Source organism: Hippocampus bargibanti, linkage group LG09 (assembly GCF_051943395.1).
Source record: "Hippocampus bargibanti isolate YZ-2025 linkage group LG09, ASM5194339v1, whole genome shotgun sequence".
In the NCBI taxonomy this organism is placed as follows: Eukaryota; Metazoa; Chordata; class Actinopteri; order Syngnathiformes; family Syngnathidae; genus Hippocampus; species Hippocampus bargibanti.
The window spans coordinates 2,873,073-2,895,255 of record NC_142742.1 but is presented as its reverse complement, the minus strand read 5'-3'; the positions used below and the strand labels follow the sequence as shown (position 1 = coordinate 2,895,255).

At 41.4% G+C, this 22,183-nt stretch overlaps 1 protein-coding gene across 6 annotated transcripts in view; it reads left to right on the top strand.

The window, feature by feature from the left end:
* Window positions 1-22,183, top strand: part of stxbp5b (syntaxin binding protein 5b (tomosyn)) — a 37,060-nt gene that overhangs the window by 9,975 nt on the left and 4,902 nt on the right. The window contains exons 7-26 of one of the 6 annotated variants that reach the window (XM_089003797.1): window positions 40-123; window positions 1,312-1,435; window positions 2,573-2,651; window positions 4,053-4,207; window positions 4,286-4,506; window positions 4,580-4,647; window positions 4,739-4,779; window positions 6,736-6,956; window positions 8,295-8,500; window positions 9,503-9,628; window positions 9,699-9,850; window positions 12,059-12,121; window positions 13,275-13,322; window positions 16,088-16,138; window positions 16,282-16,398; window positions 17,634-17,876; window positions 19,078-19,441; window positions 19,523-19,688; window positions 21,002-21,113; window positions 21,206-21,426. In XM_089003797.1, the coding sequence (XP_088859923.1) occupies window positions 40-123; window positions 1,312-1,435; window positions 2,573-2,651; window positions 4,053-4,207; window positions 4,286-4,506; window positions 4,580-4,647; window positions 4,739-4,779; window positions 6,736-6,956; window positions 8,295-8,500; window positions 9,503-9,628; window positions 9,699-9,850; window positions 12,059-12,121; window positions 13,275-13,322; window positions 16,088-16,138; window positions 16,282-16,398; window positions 17,634-17,876; window positions 19,078-19,441; window positions 19,523-19,688; window positions 21,002-21,113; window positions 21,206-21,426 (2,862 nt within the window). The remainder of the gene's footprint in view (window positions 1-39; window positions 124-1,311; window positions 1,436-2,572; window positions 2,652-4,052; window positions 4,208-4,285; window positions 4,507-4,579; window positions 4,648-4,738; window positions 4,780-6,735; window positions 6,957-8,294; window positions 8,501-9,502; window positions 9,629-9,698; window positions 9,851-12,058; window positions 12,122-13,274; window positions 13,323-16,087; window positions 16,139-16,281; window positions 16,399-17,633; window positions 17,877-19,077; window positions 19,442-19,522; window positions 19,689-21,001; window positions 21,114-21,205; window positions 21,427-22,183) is intronic. The other 5 variants (XM_089003798.1, XM_089003799.1, XM_089003800.1 and 2 more) reach the window with 5 other exon arrangements.

The window sequence follows — 22,183 nt, the reverse complement described above, 5'->3', positions numbered from 1 at the left end:
TTTTCCTGTGTTCCTGATCGTGTGTTCTTGTCACCTCAGCTCCTTATCGGATTCGAGTGCGGCGTGGTGGTGTTGTGGGACCTGAAGTCTAAAAAAGCTGACTACCGCTACAATTATGATGAGGTAAGCTCCTGTTATGTTCCCCCACTTCCGCCTCAGAGATGTTGCCCAACGCCTCAGCAAAACCAGAAATACAAGACAGCACTTGTGATTGACGCACGATGAAGTTGGTTGGCGTCAAGTTATTCGACTTTGAAAAAAAAAAATGTTCTCACTTAAAGTGATATTAAACAGAATAAATGTTGAATAATAATAATAATAATAATAATAATAATAATAATACATTTCATTTATAAGCACCTTTCTAAACTCTCAAGGTCACTTTACAGTCACATGAATGCATCTCGTGGGGCTGCTATGTAAAATTATGCTACATAAAAACTCCAGGTGGTCCTCTTCTTAAGTCATTCACCGCCATCCACGAATTTCTTCGGGAATTGAAAATATGACGTGGAGGGCCATTCCCGAATTTGTTCGGGTTTTGTTATTTCTTGCAGGGGCTGCCGATAAAGCGCTGGTCAGACCTCTGGCGATGTTTTTTTTTTCCCATTGCCTCCGCAAGAAAAACCAAAACCCGAAAAAATCAAAAGAATGGCGCTCAACGTCATATGTTCAATTCCCAAATAAAATTGGGAATGGCATTGAATGAGTTAAAGATAAACATAAACAAATAAAGCCGTATTTTGAGATACAATTGAAACTGATCGTAATTTTTACGCGTTTTTCTTTTAAAGTCTAAATAACAATGCAAATTCTGTGTTTTGAGACGTAATCAGAATCAGAATCAGAATCAAAATCATCTTTATTGCCAAGTATGTAGGACACACAAGGAATTTGTTTCCGGTAGAACACGCTGCACTAGTATCGTTGTCAAAAAAAAACTGCTAAGTGGCACTATACAGTTCCATTTTGGCTACTGTTGAATAATAACTGCTTTCATAAAATATATTTATCAACAAAGTGTTTATCTCTTTATCTTACGACACATTTTTTGCACATTGGTAGTGAATGAGTTAAAAATATTATCAAGGTCATTCACACGTGACCGAAAGGTCCCAGAAAGCGCACCGTGGCTTTTAATTTCAAAGTGCTAATGTGCAATCTACCTCATCACTCAGAGCACAAAAGCTTGACACAGTAAATCCAAATGAAAGATTTTTCTTTTATCAACCAAAAAACAGTTTGTCATCTGAGCTTTTCTTATCAAAGAGGATCCCACCCTGTGCTATTTATGTTTTTGGCGGTTTCCAGGCCATCCACTCGGTTGCATGGCACCATGAGGGCAAACAATTCCTGTGCAGCCACTCGGACGGCACCCTGACCACTTGGAACATCCGAACTCCTGCCAAGCCAACACACATCATAACGCCGCATGGTAGCAACAAACACAAACACACACACACACACACACACACACACACACACACACACACACACACACACACACACACACACACACACACACACACACACACACACACACACACACACACACACACACACACACACACACACACACACACACACACACACACACACACACACACACACACACACACACACACACACACACACACACACACACACACACACACACACACACACACACACACACACACACACACACACACACACACACACACACACACACACACACACACACACACACACACACACACACACACACACACACACACACACACACACACACACACACACACACACACACACACACACACACACACACACACACACACACACACACACACACACACACACACACACACACACACACACACACACACACACACACAGAGACTCCTGTTTCAACTGTTTTATGAGGTCCGGATAACTCCAGATAAGGAGTGAGGACCACCGCTGCTGATAAGTTTAGAGAAGAGCTAGTGTTACATTTGAACACTAAATGTCACCCTATTTCCCACTTCAACTTCTTTAAAAACAAAGCAAGAAAAAGTGGATTTGAAACTGAAATAACAGCAGGAGTGAGGTTTCTGAATGGGTACATTCAAAGTCCTCACCCCTGTAGTGATTTTGGTTAAAATATCGTTTTACTTTTTGTGCTATGAACTTTTTCCTCTCATTAACCACGCACACACACACATAAACACACACGGTGAGTAAAAAGTGTGTCTATCCAAGTGAAATAGAAATACACACAAAAAAATCATTTTGGGTGAATTTGTGAGGACCTCTCTGAAACTTTAACCGATGCATATATAGACCCTCTTGAAGCCTTTAGAATGAAAACCTTGTGAGGACCGGCCAAAAGGTCCTCACGTGTCAAAACTGTCCTCACTACGTATGGTATAAAAGGTTAGTGGTCCTCACAAGACAAGTCATACAAACACGCGCGCGCACACACACACACACACACACACACACACACACACACACACACACACACACACACACACACACACACAATGATATTGCATAAATACACAACCAATGCCCAACGCTGACTTAATTCCCACACACCGTTTGACACCAGGAAAGCAGCCCAAAGATGGCAAGAAGCCAGAGCCATGCAAGCCAATACTGAAGGTGGAGTACAAAACCACACGGACTGGGTAAGTGCCGCTAACAGGCCCATCCTGTCTTAAGCCACAAAGCAGACTTCAACATCCTGTCTCGAAAGAAACATTTCCTGTAATTCTGTCACAGTGGCTCACGGTAACTCGCTGCACTTTAATTCCGTGATTACAATATACAATTTAAAACCAAGTAGCGTATTTTTCGCACGATGAGGCGCATCCATAAGCCTTAAAGGACAACCGACACCTCTGAACAAGTTGCGTCCATAATTTGTAAAATCAGTTGAAATGACTTCTACTGAGCGTATTTTACAAATATTCCACCGCATATAGCGATATTTTACGTTTTAAGACTCGCTCTGAATATTCATGAAGGCTTGTTTTCGAGTTGATGAAGATGCCCTAAGTGACGTCACGGAGGGAACGCCCTTGACCGAGAAACAGATACACAATGCATTTTGGGTACTTTTTTTCATCTGAAAACAACGTGTTGATCGCGAAATTAGAAGGAAAACTACATAAATAACGCGATGGCGAATCTTTGTGTGTTGCAGCCAATTGCCGTAAAACGCATAAAGAAGGTGTAAGTTGACACAAATTCCCAGCGGACAAATCAGTCCATTTCCAACAGAGCTTGTGCGCCATCTTGTGCATTTTCTGGGCGCTACATTGGAGTCCAGACGGTTCGAATTGATACGGAAGGACTCCTTTAATCGATTGCAAACATTTATGCTTTCCTCTTCAGAACTATTGGAATCATATTCATAACTGGATGAGTCACAAGAAAGCATTCCGAATCTGAACTCTCTGAAGCCATTGTTTTGATTAGTTTTGAGATTTGAGTATCCTGGCGTGACGTCACGAACAAGGGGGCGGGACTTTCTGAATGTCCCCTAGTTTTGAGCTCATTTTGTGGCAGTTTTGGGACACTTTAAGTCAGGGGTGTCAAAGTCATTTTTTGCCGCGGGCCACATTATAGTTATGGTTTCCTCTCGAGGGCCGTTATGAATTTGGGGAAGCCATTAGAATGTTTAAATCCCTTCAAATATTACATATAGAGCACACAGCAAATTAATGAATAACTCGTTTTCAAATCTGAAGTCAAGAATAATGACTTTTATTGTGGTTGACATCCAAAAATATGAAATTTTGGCTCAGATTTTAGCAATCGTCATGGAATTTAACAAGTTTGATTTGCTTTCGCGGGCCGAAAGAAATGATGTGGCGGGCCGGATTTGGCCCGCGGACCTTGACTTTGACACCTGTGCTTTAAGTCATTATTATTGGTGTTTTGCATTTGACTAAAAATATCAGCCTGCGTGTTTTGGGTATTTTAGATGCTATAATGATGATATCAGTTAGGAAACAACAAAAATGGTGTTGGTTGTCCTTTAAGACACCCTAAAAGAGTTTTTAATCTCCTTCCCGATCGCCTAGAGAGCCTTTTATGGTTCTGTCCGGCGGTCTCTCCTACGACACGGTGGGTCGGAGAGCCTGTCTGACGGTGATGCACGGGAAAAGCACCGCCGTCCTGGAAATGGACTTTCCTATCGTGGATTTCCTCACGCTGTGCGAGACGCCGTATCCTAACGGTGAGCTTCTCGTCGCTAACCATGCATTCATATTCGTCTGTCCCGTTTTCACTCATCTTGGCTTTTGTTTTTTTTCAGATTTTCAAGAACCGTACGCCGTGGTGGTCCTCCTGGAGCGGGATTTAGTCGTCATCGACCTGGGACAGATTGGATACCCGATATTCGAGAGTCCATATCCCCTAAGCATCCACGAGTCCCCGGTGACTTGCTGCGAGTACTTCGCCGACTGCCCGTCCGAACTCATTCCCGCACTTTACTCGGTGGGCAGCAGGCAGAAAAGGCAAGGCTACAGCAAGAAGGTAGGTGGGCCCTCAGTCTTAACCGACAATCCCTTCGTCCCGCGTTGACTCACGATTAGCTTGCCGTGTTTAGGATTGGCCCATCAGCGGAGGAAACTGGGGCCAAGGGACGCAAAGTTACCCCGAAATCATCATCACCGGGTGAATGATTCATGATAAATTGTTGATTAAAAAAAAATAATAATAAACATGACGTTTTTTATTGACGTTTGTGCTTTCCATCCAAAAATAGACACGCCGATGGATCCATCAAATTCTGGGACGCTTCAGCATGTAAGTGGACAAACGCCTCCCTCCAACAAGCATCATTTTCAAAGGTCTTAAAGAACAACCAACACCATTTTTTTGGTTTCCTAACTGACATCACAAAAACGTTTTATAGCATCTAAAATACCCAAAACACGCAGTATGATATTTTTAGTCAAATGCAAAACACCAATAACAATGACTCAGTGTCCCAAAACTACTTCAAAATGATCTCGGAAATGACGAATTTCAGAAGGTCCAGCCCGCTTGTTCGTGACGTCACGCCAGGACGTCTTGCCTTGCTCGACAATCAAAACAATGACTTCAGATTCGAAGAAGATGCTTTTTTTGTTACTCATCCAGTTATGAATATGATTCAAATAGTTCTGAAGATGAAAGCATACATTTTTGCAATTGATAAAAGAAGTCCTTCCGTATCAATTCGAGACATCAGGACTCCGATGTAGCGTCCCAGAAAATGCACAAGATGGCGCACAAGCCCCGTTGGAAATGGTCTGATTTGTCTCCTGGGAATTTGTGTCAACTGGTATCAAATAGTAGTCTTGGTGCAACATACAACGATTCACCATCGCGTTATGTGTTTTCCTTCCGATTTCGCCATCAACACGAAGTTTTCAGACCAAACAAAGTACACAAAATGCATTGTGTGTCGCTTTCTCAGTAGGAGGGGTTCCAGACGTGACATCATGTCAGGAATCGCCATCAACTCGAAAACAAGACTTCCTGAATATTCAGCGCGGGTCTTAAAATGTAAAATATAGCTTTATGTGGTGGAATCATTGTAAAATACGCCCAGTAAAAGTCATTTGAAGTGATTTTACAAATTATCGACACCACTTGACCGGAAGTGTCGGTTGTCCTTTAAGCAAATCTAAATTCATTCATTTAGTTCCTTCTTCAAACCAGATAATAATAAATAATAATAATACATTTTATTTATAAGCGCCTTTCAAAGCTCTCAAGGACACTTTACAAACACAAAACAGGGACATAAATAAAACCACAGATAAAATTATGAGTAAAGACAAAAATAACCTCCGTCAAGCAATTCACAACGTATTCAAACACCTCTCCGAAGCAACCATCAACTTAATAACATCAACTTTAGACAAATAAACACATCCATAGGCCAGGGGTGTCAAAGTCATTTTTTGCCGCGGGCCACATTGTAGTTATGGTTTCCTCTCGAGGGCCGTTATGAATTTGAGGAACCCATTAGAATGTTTAAATCTCTTCAAATATTACATATAGAGCACACAGCAAATTAATGAATAACTCGTTTTCAAATCTGAAGTCAAGAATAATGACTTTTATTGTGGTTGACATCCAAAAATATGACATTTTGGCTCAGATTTTAGCAATCATCATGGAATTTAACAAGTTTGATTTGCTTTCGCGGGCCGAAAAAAATGCTGTGTCGGGCCGGATTTGGCCCGCGGGCCTTGACTTTGACACCTGTGCATTAGGCAATTATTAACTCATTTGCTGAGATTCCCGAATTATTAAGTCGGATAGAAAGCTAGCTAGCTAATAGATAGCTAACAGATGATAGCACTTTGCTTCAGCTGTTGTTAAAGCGCTATCTAAATCAATATGTATGTATTGCCTTGTATTTTGTACAGCCGCCCCTATTTCAAGTTTAGATAACTCCAGATCCATATAATTTAGGAATTAACTTTTTTTTTACTGATGAAATAAGACAGTCTAAGGTTTCTAACGCTGCATTGAATGTTTATCTAGTCCTAAAACTCAATATCCTGTTGGTCCTTCAATTTGAGTGAAAATGACAAAAACCCTGGCACTGGAGTGCACACATTTTTTTTTCACGTCATCTGGTAGTGAATGAGTTAACAACCGTGAACCTAAAACGAGCGAGTCTCCCTTACAGCGGCGAGTGTATACGCATTTGTATTTTGTCATTGTTACCATGGCAACGCGCAAATTGACCTCCTCCCACCCCAGTGATGCTTCAGGTGCTGTACAAACTGAAGACAGCCAAGGTGTTCGAAAGACCCCGCGGCAAGGAAGAGAAGGCCAACGCGGACATCGTGGACGAGGATCCCTTCGCCATCCAGACGGTGTGCTGGTGTCCCGAAAGCAGGATGCTATGCGTGGCCGGCGTGTCATCGCAGGTCATCGTCTACCGCTTCAGCAAGCAGGAAGTAGCTACCGCCAATGTGCAGGTTTGTGTCATGTACAAAATTGTCTGTGTCACGTTGTCTTCTGAGTGGTTGCAAAAAGTTTGGGAAATTTTTGGACTGGGGTAATTCCTGGAGAATTTTAAAGGACAACCGACGTCACTTTTTGTTTTTTAACTGACACCAGAAAAACGTTTTATAGCATCTTAAATACCCAAAACACGCAGTATAATATTTTTAGTCAAATGCAAAACACCAATAAAAATGACTTAAAGTGTCCAAAATTTTTTCAGAAGGTCCCGCCCCCAGTTCGTGACGTCACGCCAAGACGTCTTGCATTGCTGGTGAATCAAAACAATGGCTTCAGATTCGGAGAATGCTTTCTTGTTACACATCCACTTATGAATATGATTCAAATAGTTCTGAAGAGGAAAGCATACATGTTTGCAATGGATTAAATAATTTATTTGTGCCATTTTGAGGCAACATTGGGGAAAAATCTCTCACCCAAAAAAAGAGGCACAAAATGGCGACCTCCTGTGGCCACCTCCGTTTCCACAGGCTGATAAATTCCTTATATGGCGCTTGGACGCCCTCTTCTGGCCTTCTGGCGGCTTTTGGGTGCAACACGAAGTTTTCAGACCAAACAAGTACAGCAAAATACATTGACGAATACATTGACGATGGAAGGACCGCTACAATGCGTCTTTTTTTACGGTAAAGGGCGGTCCTTTAGTGACGTCACGTATGGAACTCAAAAACAAGACTTCCTGAATATTCAGCGCGAGTCTTAAAATGTAAAATATAGCTATATGCGGTGGAATCTTATTAAAATACGCTCAGTAGAAGTCATTTGAAGCCATTTTACAAATTATGAACACAACTTGTCCGGAGACAATTTAAGTCACTTTAGCTTACATGAAAATTCTAATGTCAGTAACGACAAAAGATAAAGTTAACTGAAAATGTCAAGATTGAAACTTTAGCTAATGAACCTGAGCAAAAACAGACCGGCGCTGGCGAAAACACACCCCTTATTTGGCTAGAGTACCATTGTAGCCATCTAGCTAGCTGTCTATTAGTTATTTATTAGCCAGCTAGCTAACTTTCTATCTATTTGAGTTATTCCAGGCTGAGTGAACGCTGGCGCATGTGGCTGCCGCTGCTCACCCACAGGAAAATGTATCCTATGACTGTATAGGGACCTTGAGAGTTTTGAAAGGCGCTTATAAATCAAATGTATTATGATTAAGACTAATTTTGTGTTTTGTTTTTTCATCATCACAAAAAAATCGATCAGACAAACAATTTCACAGCCATCCCCCAAATTATCCTTCAAAAAATCCACAACTCTCCACTTTATATTTCCTTCTTATCTTCCAGATTTTGGAAGTGCGCATGCAGTGCGAACTAAGCGACGTGGACTCGCCCGATGTTACCGGAGACCAGACCCCCACGCAGGGGTCCTCGGTGCCCTCCAGCCCCCAAGACGGCGAACCCCCCGCCACTACCTCCACTCAACCCTCTTCCGGCAGAAACGGCAGCAATTCGTCGGCGGAAGGACCCCGAGACAACATACCCTGCCTGCAGTAGGAACAATATATTAGCTGTCTATTAGCTAGCTGGCTAGCTACTAGCTGTTTAGCTGGCTGGCTGTAAGCTGTCTCGCTGTTGGCTATCTGGCTATTTATTCGCTATTTATTTACTATCCATTAGCTAGCTAGCTAGCTATTAGCTGTCTAGCTGACTGGCTGCCTACCTGTTGGCTATCTATTAGCTATGTCATTTTTATTTATTTTTTATTTTAGTTCATTTTATTGTTATGTATTAGCTATCCATTAGCTAGCTAGCTTTCTATCTATTTGAGTTACTTCGGGGTTGAGTGAACGCTGGCACATGTGGCTCCCACTGCTCACCCACAGAAAAACTTGATCCTGTGACTGTAACGTGACCTTTTTTGAGTTTTGAAAGGCGCTTATAAATGAAATGTATTATTATTATTATTATTATTATTATTATTATTATTATTATTATTATTATTATTGGATGACATGGCTGGAAATGTGCATCATCAGCATGAATGAAATAATAATAATAATAATAATAATAATAATAATAATAATAATAATAATAATAATACAGTAAAGTCTCGTTATATCGATATCGGATATATCGATAGTCCCGGTTATATCGATACTATTTCTATGCACGCACGGAGAAAATTACATGCAAACAGGGTCGGATATATCGATAGTCCCGGTTATATCGATATTTTTTCGGACTCCCTTGAATATCGATATAACGAGACTTTACTGTAATAATAATAATAATAATAATAATAATACATTTGATTTCAAGTGCCTTTCAAAGCTCTCAAGGACACTTTAATCAGACAAGCATAGATACAATAATAAATAAAATACAATTATAAATAGATACAAAATTATTATTATTATTATTATTATATATTGATCGATATCATAACTCTTGATTTTTCTAACAAATCGCCATGTCCACATCATCTTTTGTTTACCAAGATGCCAACTTTCAACTTGGAATATGAAATGGCCCGTTGTGTTGTTTGCATTCAGGGTGCGCAGCTCCCCTCTGAAGCAGTCTCCGGGCTACCAGGTGGAGCTGGTGGTGCAGCTAGTGTGGGTTAGCCGGGAACCTCCTCAGCAGATCACTAGCTTGGCCATAAACTCCTCATACGGACTGTGAGTATCCCATTGAGTATCCACTGTGTGCTTTTGATTTTTTTTTAAATCACATATATTGTGTTTTTAGGGTAGTATTTGGTAACAGCAATGGTCTGGCTGTGGTAGACTACATCCAGAAAACGTTACTTCTCAATCTGGGCACGTCAGAGCTGTACAGCCCATCAGAGCCCAACCAGAGGCAGCCTTGCTCCCCGCGCAAAACTCGTCAGCCATCTGGAGGTACCACCACGTTTATTGGTTTATGTATTTTTTGTTTGTTTGTTTATTTATTTATTGACCAATTCATTTATTTGTTTTTATTTTCTTTGTTTATTTCTTAGCATTATTTTATTTTGATTTGATTTTTATTGTTTCATTTTATTTGTATTTGTGTTTAATTTAATGTTTATGTTTTTTCATTTAATATTTATTGCATTTTCGTTTTATTATGTTTATCTTATTTTTTTATATTTGTTTTTTCTTTTTATTTGTATTTTTAGTGTTATTTGTATTACTTTTATTTCATTTTTATTTATTTTTTATTTTTGTTCATTTTATTGTTATTGTATTATTTTTATTTGTATTTAATATGTTTAATTTATTTATTTTTGTGTTATACCCAAGTTAAATCTACTTGATTTATCATAAACAAATGCACTGCACTGAATTCAAAACAAGTGCAAAACATAATTGATACTTTTTCATACCGCTAGAGCACAGGTGTCAAAGTCAAGGCCCGCGGGCCAAATCCGGCCCACCACATCATTTTTTTCGGCCCGCGAAAGCAAATCAAACTTGTTAAATTCCATGATGATTGCTAAAATCTGAGCCAAAATTTCATATTTTTGGATGTCAACCACAATAAGTCATTATTCTTGACTTCAGATTTGAAAACGAGTTATTCATTAATTTGCTGTGTGCTCTATATGTAATATTTGAAGGGATTTAAACATTCTAATGAGTTCCCCAAATTCATAACGGCCCTCGAGAGGAAACCATAACAACAATATGGCCCGCTGCAAAAAATGACTGACACCCCTGCGCTAGAGTGAGCCCACATACCATATCAAGACAATCGTCGCAGGACAGAATTTCTGTTCCTGTTAAAAAGCGGTCCGTATTCCTTAAAAATTGCTACAAACCAGAGATGTCTGCGATATTGACAAGCATCTCGATACATCCACAATAATTCTGATTCTGATAAAATAAGACCACGGTTGGTGACGCGCCATTATAGCACGATCGTACTACCACCATTTGGCGGTGTGCGTTCCTGTTGTGTAGTTCATCGCAGCATCGCTTATCTTCACTTGTGTCTTTGTGTGGTTTCTTTTTATATGATTTGCTTAAGACGACCCCACGCCAGCGACGTCTTTCATGTCCAGAGTTTCTCTCATGTATTGTGACTCTGTGAAAAAGCTGCGCTCGTCTCACTTCAGTAAGTTCAGACATCAGTCGGGGATTCCTGCTCCCGTTGACATAGATATAGAGTAGATGTAGGACCCCCATGCCCTTTTGTAGATCAACTCTAGTCACTCTGTAGTTGGTCAAAGTAATCAGGAAGAGTCAGTGGGAGAATGTGGATTTTATCGCTAGGCCTTCAGTAGTGCTACTTCTGAATCTATACAGACTGAAAAAAAGTCCACTAGAGGGTGCCTTTAGATAGGAAATAACTGATCGATCTTTGTTCATGATTTCCTTTTTTTTTCTTTCTTGAAAAGTCCGTCTTTTAAAGGACAACCAACGCCTCCGGACAAGTTGTGTCCATAATTTGTAAAATCACTTCAAATGACTTCTACTGAGCGTATTTTACAAATATTCCACTGCATATAGCTATGTTGTAAGACTCGCGCTGAATATTCAGGAAGTCTTGTTTTTGAGTTGGTGACGATTCTTGACGTGGTGTCACATCAGGAACGCCCCTGACCGAGAAAGCGACACACAATGCATTTCGGGTACTTTGTTTGGTCTGAAAACTTCGTGTTGATGGCGAAATTAGAAGCAAAACACATAAATAGTCTGGCACCGCCACGTCTGGACAGTAGGGATATAAATAGGGCCGAAACTACCAGCAAAAGGCTTTAGTTTGCTGACGAAGCCTCTTGGATAAGAAGCGAAACGTCCGATACCTTCAAAGAAGTACAGATGATGGCTGAAGAAACCTTTTCATTGTTAATATCAATCCATGATTCATTTATTTTTAGGCCAGCAGAGAAGACTTTGCAGGCCTCTACGGTCCGCCGGGAAGAGTCCAGATCAATGGATTTTGGCATTGTTCATAATGACCTTTTATCACAGAGCTTTATAGTCCGGTGCGCCTTATACACTATATGGAAAAAGTTTGAAATAAACCATGAATTGGGGGGTACACCTTATACTCCGGTGCGCCTTTTACACTGTAAAATACAATACTTTATATATATTTTTTTCTCTCTTCCCGCTCCACAGCGCTGTGCGATTCCAATGATGGGCATACCACCGCGGAGGAGCGCTGCAAGTCTCCGAACTCAGGTGAGCGGGTGACTTCATAAGATGGGCGCTGAGTTTTTGAGTCAATTTATGTGTGTGCGTGCTACTGCGTGTGTGTGCTTCTAATAGCTATCCGTCACGTAGGATCCAACTCATCCTTCAGTTCTTATGATGAGAACAAGGCCAAGTTCAGAAAGAAGCGTACTGCATGATCGTGCTAAGTGTGCGTCATGCGTACACATGCGTTCATGTTTTTGTGTACAGTGATACCTTGGCTTACGAACTTAATTGGTTTTCAGACAGAGTGTATAAGGCGAAAAGTGTGTATCCCAAAAAATAATTTCCCATAGGAAAGCATTAAAATGAGAATAATCCGTTCCCAGATCCCCATAAAACATAATTTTCTACTTTGTAATTTTTTAAACCTTAAAACTACACAAAATATACCTTATTTTATGTATAATAAATGTGGTATGGTATGATAATTAAAGAAATAAACTGTACTGTATAATAAAGTTGTTTTTTTACCTTTGTGATGGTCGTTGATTGCTTGATGGAATGGAGTGGCTGGTTTCCTCAGCATTAAACACTTAATGAGGAACATAGCCTACTTCTTTCACCAGCTTGAGGAATGGTCCCGTGCAGGTGCTTTCTCTGCGATCATTTTATCTAGTTCCTCATCAATTGTGTTCTGTTTAGCTGGGTTGATAGCTTTTTGCATCAAGTGTACTGATGGCTTGGGCGGGTTATTCGTGGAGCCTGATTGATGGGAATTTTAACCTTGCAGTCGACACTCTGCCTTTGAACTATCACAGTTGAAACAAGACCAAATTTCACTTTTTTCTCTCAATTTTCTAACTCTCCGTCGTCTGCCTGTCTCTTTAATGTTTATACCCCCCCTCCCCACCCCACACTGTTGCGTTCTTGACCAATCACGTGGCTTTAACCGAAGACTGGGGGTGGGGAATAAAGGACAAAAATGACTTGGCTGCCATTTTCTTGTGAGGAGAACGGGATCGACACATCACTCATTGTGGCGCTCCGTGTGTATCCCGAAAAATAGTTTGTATGCCAAGGTAAAATGTTAATAGATTTAACGTTCGGAAACCGAGGTATCACTGTATTTACGTATTTCCGCGAGTATCCATTTGCGCCACGCGCCGTGACATATTTCTCCCATGTGAACTGTTTCCAGTGAAGTACAAAAGCAGACGCTTTTCCAAGACGGTTGCCAATGACTTTGGTACTGTATCAATCACATGCGTGTGATATTGTGCGGGTGTGTTTTATCTATCTTTCTCTATCTCTCTCCCTTGATTGACGGGCTGCTAACAGACATCGTGCCAACCGTGACAGTGGGTGCAATTGGTGTGGAATCAAAATGTGGACTAATTGTGCTTTTGGGCCGATGATTGCTTTGTAAACACAATGACTGAAAATTGCATGATCTATTTTTTTCTCTTTTAGGCTTCAGATTTTCTGTGCAGTTTAATAATAATAATAATCATAATCATAATCATACATTGAATTTATAAGTGTCTTTCAAAACTATCAAGGTCACTTTACAGTCACAGGACAAGTTGAGCAGCGGCAGCTACACGCGCTAGTGTTCACTCAACCCGGAAGTAACACAAATAGATAGATAGCTAATAGAAACGTCTGTGTAAGCTCTCCATCGTACAGGAGTGGTCCATCGACGAGAAGGTTTCTTCAGCCGTCATCTGTACTTCTTTGAAGGTGTCGGACGTTTTGCTTCTTATCCAAGAGGCTTCGTCAGGGATCTAAATTTTCTTTTTAAATCTTAGCGAAAGAAAATAGATGGTTTGAAAGGGGAGTAAAAGAAGCTATTTTCATAAAACAGCAAAACCCTTCACTAAATCGCCATAGTGGGGTGAGGTTCAATTTGGATCGTTCCTACAACCGACTTCTTAGGTAACATAGGCTTAGTTATGCTGATAAGGTGATACCAGAGCGAATGGGGCAATCAGGCCAGTCGCAGACCCCATACTCAGGCAGGACAATAGGAGTAATCAGTCAGGACAATGGAAGTGTTCAGTGTAGCTGCAGGGAGTAGTCCTCTGCTCCCCCCAACCTGAGAGCAGGGACCAATCATAACAGAGTGTGGCACCACCGCTTCTGGGCAGTATGGATATATATATATAGGGCCGAAACTACCAGCAAAAAAAATAAGTTTGCTGACGAAGCCTCTTGGATAAGAAGCGAAATGTCCGACACCTTCAAAGAAATACAGATGACGGCTGAAGGAACATTCTCATTGATAGCTAATAGATAGTGAATCGCTAGCTAGCTAATCGATAGCTAATAGATAGGTAGCTAGCTAGCCAGCCAGCAAGACAGCTAATAGGTAAAGTGACCTTGAGTTTTGAAAGGAGCTTATAAATGTATTATTATCATTATAGATAGCAAATGTTGAGCCCAATTTAATTCCTTTTTTTGTGGCAGGCGTTAAAACATGGAACACCTGCTCCAAGCCTCAGAATATTATGTTCAACATCCAACTGAGCAGTCGTTCGTGATTCCAAGGCTGCCGTATTGCCGACACACTAACTGTTTGGCTTTCCTCTTGATCCTTCTTCCTCTTGGCTGTATTCTTTGAAGCGTAATCAGCGTGTTCTTCATGGCCTTTGATTGATTGTGGAGAAGAAGAAAAAAGGTGGTGATAAGACCGAAACTGTGATTTGACATGTTCACAACTAAAAATTGACTATAAATATCGCAGAAGCTCTCATGTCCAAGACAAACATGTTGCTAGCTAACCAACCTCTCGGTTGGTTTGTATTTTAGAACCATTTTGTAAATCCGCCCCCATTTCAAGCTCAGATAACTCCAGACCCATATAACTTAGGAATTAACTCTTTTTTTTTTTCTCGTGAAAGAAGAGAGTCTAAGATTCCTTACACTGTTTTGAATGTTTATGTAGTCCTAAAACTCAATATTCTGTGGTTTCTTCAATTTGAATGTAAATGACAAAAACCCTGGCACCGGAGTAGACACATTTTTACTCATCGTCTGGCAGTGAATGAGTTAAATGATGTTTTTGAATCGATTGCGCATCTATATCAGAAGTTTTTTTTTGCCCCTTTTAGTAAAGTACCGTATTTTCTGGAATATAAGGCGCACCTTCAACGATAGACATATTTCAAAACCTTTTCCATGCATAAGGTGCACCGCATTATAAGGGGCACCTTCAATGAATGACATATTTTAAAACGTTTTTCATACATAAGGTGCATGGTCAGCTTTTGAAAAATATTATTTAAATAAATCTTTTCTTTTAGGTGCGTCTTATAGAGCAGTAAATATGGTACTTCTTAAGTTTGAGTTAAAAAAAAACTGTACCAGTGGATTCAATTCTATGGCTACCCAACTTGCTATCTATTTGCTGTCTATTAGCTTTCAGGCGAGCTAGCTATTTATTGGCTAGCTATTAGCTAACTAGTTAGCTTTCTATCTATTTGAGTTATTCCGGGTTTGAGTGAACGCTGGTGCGTGTGGCTGCCGCTGCTCACCCACAGAAAAACGTATACCGTGACTGTAAAGTGACGTTGAGAGTTGTGAAAGGCGCTTATAAATGAAATGCATTATTATTATTATTATTATTATTATTATTATTATTATTATTACTATTGGCAGCTGTCTCTTAGCTAGCTAGCTTTCTATGTATTTGAGTTACTTCTGGGTTGAGTGAACGCTGGCGCGTGTGGCTGCCGCGTGTGGCTGCCGCTGCTCACCCACAGAAAAACGTATACCGTGACTGTAAAGTGACGTTGAGAGTTGTGAAAGGGGCTTATAAATGACATGTATTATTAGTATTATACATGGCATTCAACGAGGGGCAGTTATCATATGTCATATCACCACCTAAATCATTTTTTTTAACAATCCAACTGAAATCTTTCCTTCAAAAAGTTTTTTTTTTGTTTTGTTTTTAATCATATCCCCCCAAGTTTTACCTCTTAAACAAGGGGTCTTGTGTTTGTGTTTCAGCTAGGATGTCGCGGAAAATTAGCTCGTCTAATGACCAAAAACCAAACCCGGGTAAGCTTGAGCTGGTATCAATCTTATTTTATTTGTTATTTTTTGGTAGATTTATTTTCACCCCCTCTTTAAACACAGATTTGATTTAAAATTCAAGCTTTAAAACAATTTCAAGTGTTATATGTGTTTTGCGCGGCGGGCAGCGTGGCGTTCCATGTCATCCAGGAAACGCTTTTACCACAACCACAACGGAACGCCCACGTCAACCCGCAAGAGCGTGAAGCTGGTCTTCCCCGCCGCAAATTCAGACCACAACATGAGTGAGTGCGCCAGTGGCCGAGCTGGCTGGCTGTGGCTTGGGGGTGGTTTAGCCGGCTGCCATTTTGCACATGGTGACGCTTAAATCACTTGGGGTCGAAGAAGGTTCAATTGCATCTGGGTGCTGCTGCTGCTGCTGCTGTTGGTGATTTTATTTTTTTATTTTAATTATAGTGATACCTTGGTTTACGAACCCCTTGGTTTACAAACTTTTCGGTTTACGAACGTTAAATTTAAGAAAATTTTACCTTGGCATACAAACTCTTTTTCGGGATACACACGGAGCTGCCACAATGAGTGATGTGTCGTTCGCGAACGAGCCCGGTCTCCTAACAAGAAAATGGCAACCGGCTTGTTTTGGTCCTCTATTCCCCGCCCCCAGTCATCTGTTAAAGCCACGTGATTGGTCAAGAACGCAGCAGTGAGGCTAGGTGGTTTAAACATTAAAGAGACAGGCAGACGACAGTGAGAGAGTTTCAACTTTGATAATTCAAAGGCAGACTGTAAACTGTAAGGATAAAATTCCCATCAATCAGGCTCCACAAATAACCTGCACAAGGCATCTGTACACTTGATCCAAAAAGCTATCAACTCAGCTAAAAACACAATTGATGAGGAACTAGGTAAAATGATCGTAGAGGAAGCACCTATAAGGGATCATTCCTCAAGCTGGTGAAAGAAGAAGGTTACGTTCCTCATCAAGTGTTTAATGCTGAGGAAACCGGCCACTCCATTCCATCTAGCAATCAACGACCATCACAAAGGTAAAAAAACAACTTTATTATATAGTACAGTTTATTTCTTTAATTATAGTACCATAACACATTTATTATACATAACATTAGGTATATTTTGCGTAGTTTTAAGGCTTAGAAAATTACAAAATTATGTTTTATGGGGACCTGGGACGGATTATTCTCATTTTAATGGTTTCCTATGGGAAATTATTTTTTGGGATACACACTTTTCGCCTTACACTCTCTCTCTGAGAACCAATTAAGTTCGTAAGCCAAAGTATCACTGTACTTTTTTTCTTTTTGTTTCAATGCATTGTTTTTCTCCTTTTGGTGTGTCCTAAATACACTGGGAACCTGAAAAAAGTCCATATTGAGCAGAAGCAAATGCAACACAGTCAAAACTCGCATTAAAATCAGCCTCGCTCAGTTTTCACACCCGAAAAGTGACTTAACACCCTGAAATATCCCCCCGCCCCCCTGTTTTTTTTTTAAAAATCCAGATTCCAAGGACATCTCGTTCAGCCGCTCGCGCAGTTCCAGCGTGACCAGCGTAGACCGGGAGTCCCGCGACGCCGTCTGCGCCTTAGCCTTCTGCGAGACCTTCCCCAAGAAGTCATCAGAGGGAGCGCCCACCCCCTGTGCACTGGTGGGCACCACCCAGGGCTCCGTCATGTTGGTGGCCTTCAACCTGCCCCCCGGCGATGACAACAGGCTCACGCAGCCCGTCGCCATCTCCTCCTGCGGTAATCATGATAAGAATCGGATTTGAAATAGGATGCAAAAACAGTGATACCTCAGTTTACAAATGCTTATGTTCACGAACTTTTCGCCTTACGAACACTAAATTCGCGAGAATATAATCGTGGCATACGAACTAGTTTTCGGCAGACGAACCGAACCACGCAGCGACACGGTGGATGGTGGACTAGTTTTCCACCCCCTCTGTTTGAGTGCAGACGTGGTTTGTTATCGTGTGGAGTACTGTTGCTATTATGGGACTGAAAAAGACCCCACCACAGGCTAGTGTTAAGTCGAAGAGGACACAAAAGAAAATTATGGTCGAGCAGAAGAATGAGATCATCGAAAAACACGAACAAGGTGTATTTTTGTGTGACTTAGCGTCCAAGCTAGTTAGATAGCAAATAGATATCTAGTATGGTAGCCAGCTAGCTAGTTAGATAGGAAATAGATGGCAAATAGATAGCTAGCTAGGTAGCCAGATAGCTAGTTAGATAGCAAATAGATAGCCAGCCAGGTAGAGAGCTAATAGATAGCAAATAGATAGCTACCTAGATAACAAATAAATAGCAAATAGATAGCCAGCTAGGTAGCTAGCTAATAGATAGCAATTTGTTATCTATTTGCTATTAATTCACTATCTAACTAGCTAGCTAGCTATTAGTTATATATAAGCTAGCTAGCTAACTTTCTATCTATTTGAGTTATTTACGGGTTGAGTGAACCTGTGGCACGTGGCTGCCCCTGCTCACCTGCAGAAAAACTGGTCCTGTGACTGTGAAGTGACCTTGAGAGTTTCGAAAGGCACTTGGAAATGAAATGTATTATTATTGTTGTTATTATAATACATAATTATATTATATTATATTATATTATATTATATTATATTATATTATATTATATTATATTATTTTATATTATATTTTTTTAGATTATAGCACATGTATTATACATAAAACAAGGTATATTTTGTGTAGTATTAAGGCTTATTTAGTAGAAATTTGTGTTTTATGGGGACCTGGGAACGGATTATTCTCATTTTTAATGATTTCTTATGGGAAATAAATGTTTGGCAGATGAACTTTTCGCCTCACACACACTTTCTGGTAACCAATCACGTTCGTAAACTGAGGTATCACTGTATTGCGTTACAGCAATGTGAAATATGCTACGTTCAAGCTAAATACCCGACAATGGCATTTGAAGGCACGATGGCCAAACTCAAAGGAGGCATTTTGACGATGGCCCTGCTGGACGCCGCCGGCGCCGTGCTACCAGCCTCCTACGAGCCGTGGTACGATCCCAACGCTTCCGACGAGGAGAAAGAGAAGGAGCGCAGCCGTTGGCGCCGGCCGGCGTCGCCGCCTCCTTCGCAGGAAGGCCACGATTTGCAGTTTGCCGTCCTGTGCTCGGAAAAGCAGGCCAAAGTGTTAGCCATGCCGTCCCAGACGCGCGTCCACAAACACAACATCACCGAGTCGTCCTTCGTACTGAGGGCTGACGTTGTGCAGATGGCCGGCGGCAATTGCATCGCCTGCTTCTGCGCCAACGGACACATCATGACGCTCAGGTAGACGCTCGACGCCGTTAAAAAAAACTGTTTTGAAGGGTACCGGTGATGTCATCACGATTTTTCCCGACACGTTTACAGCTTGCCAAGTCTGCGCCCCCTCCTGGACGTCAACTACCTGCCGCTTACGGACATGAGGATAGCCCGGACGTTCTGCTTCTCCAATCTGGGCCAGGCTTTGTATCTCACCTCCCCCACCGAGGTGCAGAGGATCACCTACAGCCAGGAGACCTATGACAATCTGCAGGTATTGATCGTTGCCGTCTTTAAAATAGCTTACGGTCTTCAAGGGCCAGGAAGTCACATGTATCTATCTCGCTCTCGAGCTATTTAGCTAGAGAGCCAGCTAGCTAGCAAGATAGCTATCTATCCACCTATCTACCCACCTAGAGAGATAGATAGGTACTTTGCTAGATAGGTACTTCGCTAGATAGATACTTCGCTAGATGGATACTTCGCGAAATAGCTATCCAGGTAGGTAGGTACCTAGATTGCTATGTACCTAGGTAGGTAGGTAACGAGAATGATATTTAGCTACGTCGGTAGGTATCCAGCTAGGTAGAGAGTTATCCAGCTAGGTAGGTAGATTGCTAGGCAGGTAGGTAACTACATTACTGTCACGGTTTGCAAGATGGTGATCCCGGTTGTGGATCCCAAAAAGCAGGCAGGAGGGAGCAGGAGGTTGTGTTTGACAAAGTGTATTAAAATAAAATCAGCAGGAACAAAATCTAAAACATCAAAATCATCTGAACAGAAAAGATACAAAGTTTTAAAAGAAAACCAAGATTAAAAATCCGCCAAGGTGAAACAAACACAAGCACAGCATACAATGCATACAATGACCCGATAACAAATGGTCGTGCCGGGAGTCCTTTTGACTGCCACTGATTGTAACGACCAGCACCTGCGAAGCTGCAGGTAGGTAACTAAATTGCTATGTAGCTAGATCGGGAGGTAACTAGATTGCTAGGTAGGTAACTAAATTGCTATGTAGTTTGCTAGGTAGGTAATTAAATTGCTATGTAGCTAGATAGGTAGGTAGGTAACTAGAATGCTATTTAGTTAGGTAGGTAGGTATCCAGCTAGGTAGATAGTTAGGTAGGTAACTAGATGACTAGGTAGATAGGTAACTAGATTGCTAGGTAGGTAACTAAATTGCGAGGTAGGGAACTAAATTGCTATGTAGGTAGGTAGGTAACTAGAATGCTATTTAGGTACGTAGGTAACTAGATTGCTAGATAGGTAGCTAGAGTGCTAGGTAAGTAGATATCTGGGTAGGTAGGTAACTTGATTGATAGATTGCTAGGTAGGTAGATAGCTAGGTAGGTAAGCAACTAGATGGGAAGGTAGCTTGCTAGGTCAGTATCTCCCTAGGTAGCTAGCCAGCCAGCTATTTACTTATCTCTCTGTCTAGCTATCTAGCTGCGAGCTTGATAACCACATAGCTAGCTGGGTAGCCAGCTAGCTATTTATTTCTTTTTGTTTATTTCTTTTTTGATGCATTTCTGCACCAGGCTACTCCCTAAAGAAAGGTTCACAGACAATTGTTGCATCTTGTAGGAGATGCTGAGTGAGTTGTTCACACCAGTGGAGACCCCGGAAGCGCCCAACAGAGGTTTCTTCAAAGGCCTCTTTGGCGGAGGAGCTCAGTCTCTGGATCGGGAAGATCTTTGTGAGTGCTTCAAATCATTCCTGTTGATCATAAAACCAATATCTGTACCGTTCTTTATGCGTTTGTGCTACATATTCTGTCCCTCCCGCCAGTCGGCGAAACCGCATCCGGGAAGGCTTCCCGTAGCCTTGCCCAGCACATCCCCGGGCCGGGCAACATGGAAGGCATGAAGGGCGCGGCGTCGGGCGTAGTGGGCGACCTGGCCCGAGCACGGGTAGCTCTTGACGAGAGAGGACAGAAGTTGGGTGAGCTGGAGGAGAGAACTGCTGCCATGATGGCCAGCGCGGATTCCTTCTCCAAGCACGCTCATGACGTATGTCCGACACTTTTTTGGGGGGGAGCTTTTCAGATAAAAATAACATTTTTAGACACAGATACAGTGATATCTCCATTTGCGAACTTTTTGGTTTACAAATGTTAAATTTATGAAAAGTTTACCTTGGCATACAAACTATTTTTCGGGATACACACGGAGAGCCACAATGAGTGATGTGTCGTTGGCGAACGAGCCCTTTCTCCTAACAAGAAAATGGCAGCCGGCTTGTTTTGGTCCTCTATTCCTCGCCCCCAGTCTTCAGTTAAAGCCACGTGATTGGTCAAGAACGCAGCAGTGAGGGGGAGTTTACAGACAGAGAGAGAGTGAAGCCATTCTCCCCCAAAAAAAATGGCAGCCGACATTTTTTGTCCTCTATTCCCCGCTCCCAGTCTTCAGTTAAAGCCACGTGATTGGTCAAGAACGCAGCAGTGAGGGGATGTGGTTTAAACATTAAAGAGACAGGGAGATGACAGTGAGAAAATGGATAGAAAACAGTGAAATTTGGACTTGTTTCAACTTTGATAGTACAGAGGCAGAGTGTAGACTGCAAGGTTAACATATCCCAACAATCAGGCTCCACAAATAACCTGCACAAGCCATCTGTACACTTAGTGCAAAAAGCTATCAACCCAGCTAAACAGAAAACAATCGATGAGGAACTAGGTAAAATTATCGCAGACAAAGCACCGACAGGGGATCATTCCTCAAGATGGTGAAAGAAGAAGGCGACGTTCCTCATCAAGTGTTTAATGCT